At 37.4% G+C, this 3422-nt stretch overlaps 1 protein-coding gene across 4 annotated transcripts in view; it reads left to right on the top strand.

Annotated features, from left to right (window-relative positions):
- The window catches only part of LOC119426649 (SWI/SNF-related matrix-associated actin-dependent regulator of chromatin subfamily D member 3), a 49741-nt gene that overhangs the window by 26795 nt on the left and 19524 nt on the right, over window positions 1-3422 (top strand). For all 4 annotated transcript variants that reach the window (XM_037694225.1, XM_037694224.1, XM_037694227.1 and 1 more), the window contains one exon: window positions 2077-2119. In XM_037694225.1, coding sequence (XP_037550153.1) covers window positions 2077-2119 — 43 coding nt within the window. The remainder of the gene's footprint in view (window positions 1-2076; window positions 2120-3422) is intronic.

The raw sequence follows: 3422 nt of genomic DNA, 5'->3' as shown, positions 1-3422 counted from the left end.
AAAGAAAAATAAATAAGAAAGAACGAAAATAACTAAATAAAGAAATATAAATAAATAAGTTAAAACAAATAAATAAATATAAACCAATAAATACTAATAAATAAATAAAATAACTACGTAAATAAATAAATATAAATAAATAAGTAAAAACTAACAAATAAATATAAACAAAGAAAGAGAAATAAAACAACTAAAGAAATAATAATAAATAAGTAAAAACAGACAAATAAATAAATATAAACAAATACACACAAATAAATAAAAATAAATAAATAAATAAAGCCTTTTGTGTGAAAATTGGGATTGCATTTTGAGTTCTGAAGGACTAAAATGTTAAAATGTTGAAAGGAGCAAAAACGCAAGCTAAAAGCCAAAATATGCAAAACACTAAAGCTTCAAGAGGTGGAACAGGAGCTAAAAGTAGCTGAACTATAGCTAAAATCTAAAAACAAATGGCACAAGAAGACAAAAAAAGAGCAAGTGGGCTGAATGTTTTAAAATAAATGGAGTAGTTAGATTTTCAAAAATAAGAACATAGAAAAATGAAATAGTGTGAGTGCTAAATCAGCATCCACACAATTAATGATTTATACTTCCGTTAAGACTTTATCCTGCATGAGCTGACAGATAGAGGAACTAAAACAGATTTTAATCAACAAAAAAATAGATATCATACCTCACCGCTGCCATTTTAGAATCGCTGTAACCCTTTTTTTACACTTCAGTTAAACAAAATATTAAATAGTGAGCTTTTAATTTGTTATCAGCAGCAGGAGGGTTGTGTTTGCACAGAGCCGGTCTTTGGTTACAGCTTTACCTGAGGCAAGCAGGAGGGTTTATTTCACAATCCAGAAGGTAGATGAGCAGCAGCACCTCACCAGAAACAGGAGTGAGGAGGAGCAAATGAAGAACATTGTGGGAGTTAAAGAGGGATGAGTTGCACTGTTATTGGGAGCAATAATAATATAAGTACCACCTCCTGGCTGTGTATCTTTACTGCACAGACTTTAAACTTTATGAGAACGGTTCTTGGCAAAGCCATCATTCAAATCTAGATACAACAGCTTCTTACACCGTAAAATGTTAGATATTTAACTACACCTAATAAGTCAGTGCGGGAGCAGTGTGTAAAAGCTGATCAGAAGCACATATCTCGTCAATTAGCCCAAGTTAAAATGATCAAACGGCTTTTGTTTCTAAAATCTTGTTTGTTTCGATGCAGTTTTGTAAAATAAAGTCATTTTGGCATGAACTTTTTTTGGAGAAGATGATTTCTTCTAATTCCCCTTTAACACAAGCTCAACTTTTCATCTGTCACTCATTCCTCTAAGATTATTGCTGTTGTTTTCCCATCTTGGAGTACTCACAGCTGATAATCAATTAATCAATGCATTTGATCAGCAGCACCTGACTGCTAATTAACCCTCCTCAAATCAGTAAAGGTGAAGTTTGTTTTTCCACACTTTGCTTCTTGATTTTAGCTCATTTCCAGTTATATAGGAAGACGCTGTTTTAATCATGACAGAAGTTCAGCTCCATGTAATGTGAATGGTTCTGGCTGACACTTGGACCGACCTGCTCACGTCTCGCAGATGCTGATGAGACGTTTCAGGAAACCTAACCTGCAGAACGAGCTTTGCTGTAGTTTTTAATCTTTGTGACTTTTTAAAACGCAAATCGGACACAGACAATGAATTTGCAGAGATTTTCATTGTCCTTTGATGGTAAGTATGAAATATTGAGACCCCCCCCCCAAAAAAAAAAAAGGGTTCATGAATCAAACGAACACACACATGCTCATTTTGGACACACACCTTGTTAACCTGCAGCACCAGTGATTTTTTTGTGTGTCAGGCAGATGTGTGATGTAATGTTCTGGCTGTTGGAGACTCTCGCTCTCCAGGTGGACCACTGCATTTCAGAGAGCACACACACACACACACACACACCACTGGGATGCTGGGGTGCTGGATATGGCCCAGCATTTTAGCAGATGGCCTGGGTGCTACGCTATCAGTCACCATAGTAACATGCTCTCCTTTTCCTCTTTCTCTGTCTTTCTCTCCCTGTCTCTAGTGCTAAGAGAAGGAAAATGGCAGACAAGATTCTTCCGCAAAGGGTGAGGCTGCATGCTTTTACCTTTTGTTGTTCTGTTTTCTTTTTTTTTTTTTAACTGTGTCTTTTTTATCTTTTGTGTGCAAAGTAGAAAAAGAAATTCTGGTCTGTTTTTGATACCCAAGGTTCTGAGGAAGCGCTGAGGGCCGGATGATTATTTATTTCCAAAATAAGAAGAGAAGGGATGGGTGGAGGGATCAGAAGAGTTTTTTTTTATTATTATTTTATTATTATTAAGATTTCGTCTTGTTTGCTCACTGATCTAAATTGGAATAGGGTGAGATGCAAAAGCAAGTATGACTGAAAGAGGCTGCAGGATTATCAAATTTCCATAGGTGAGTGTGAGGCGTTTGCAGGGGGGCAGTTTTCATCGTTTAGTTTCAGGTTTTCATCATCCCATCAGCCAAGAGAGAGCTGAACCTGCTGAGGTCTGGAAACCGTGAACGTCTGGGTCTTATCCCCTGACATTACCCAGACGGGCAGATAGCAGCAGGCATGGCATGGCCACAACAATGAGTCAGGCATGGGGAATGTCTGCCACACTCCTCCACCAGCTCAGCACCTCGGCCCGGTGAAAGCCAGAGAAATGGAGATAGGGAAGGAATGTGAGGGAACAATAAAGGGAGGCTTTTAGAAAGAAACATGAAAGAAGCAGGAGGGAGGGGAAGGAGCTGGAGGAGTGTGTGTGCACAGTTTGGTGAGCAGCAGCCCTTGATGCTCTGTGGACTTTCATCAGTATGGTAATGTTTGAGTTCTGGCTGTTTGGCTGCACAGTCTGAATCTCATTTTGATCTACTGTCCAGAGGACGACCTCATTAATCATTGACACAGATAGTTGTATTGACAGCTGCATTTTCCTGCCACTTTATACCATCGATTTGGAAAAATATAATTAATTGAATTTATATGTTAACTTTGTTATAACTTTTTTTTTTTTGCTTACAGAATATCAAAGATTCACAAAACATGATTATAGTTCACTCTGTCACTTCAAACATATGATATGCATTGAACCTTTTTTACAGAATGTACTCTTATGATATTCCAGTCATATGCAGATTGTTGGTATGTGCACATTTATTCAAGGCTGCCATGTAAATACATTAAATATATTTCAATAGTCTTGCCTGTTATAACCATCATCAAAAGATTACCCTGAACTGTACTCAGTATTGAAAAAGTTTACTCCAGCAGCTTTCCAGATATATTAGTACGGAAATGACGGCAGTCATCGTCCATTGCCGCAGTCGTTATTATCATCATGCTGCTAACAGTACCATGCTGCTAACAGTACCATGCTGCTAACA

This window comes from Nematolebias whitei, chromosome 20 (genome assembly GCF_014905685.2).
Source record: "Nematolebias whitei isolate Nwh7 chromosome 20, NemWhi1, whole genome shotgun sequence".
Classification (NCBI taxonomy): domain Eukaryota; kingdom Metazoa; phylum Chordata; class Actinopteri; order Cyprinodontiformes; family Rivulidae; genus Nematolebias; species Nematolebias whitei.
The sequence above is the reverse complement of the archived record's forward strand: the minus strand, read 5'-3'. Positions and strand labels throughout refer to the sequence as shown.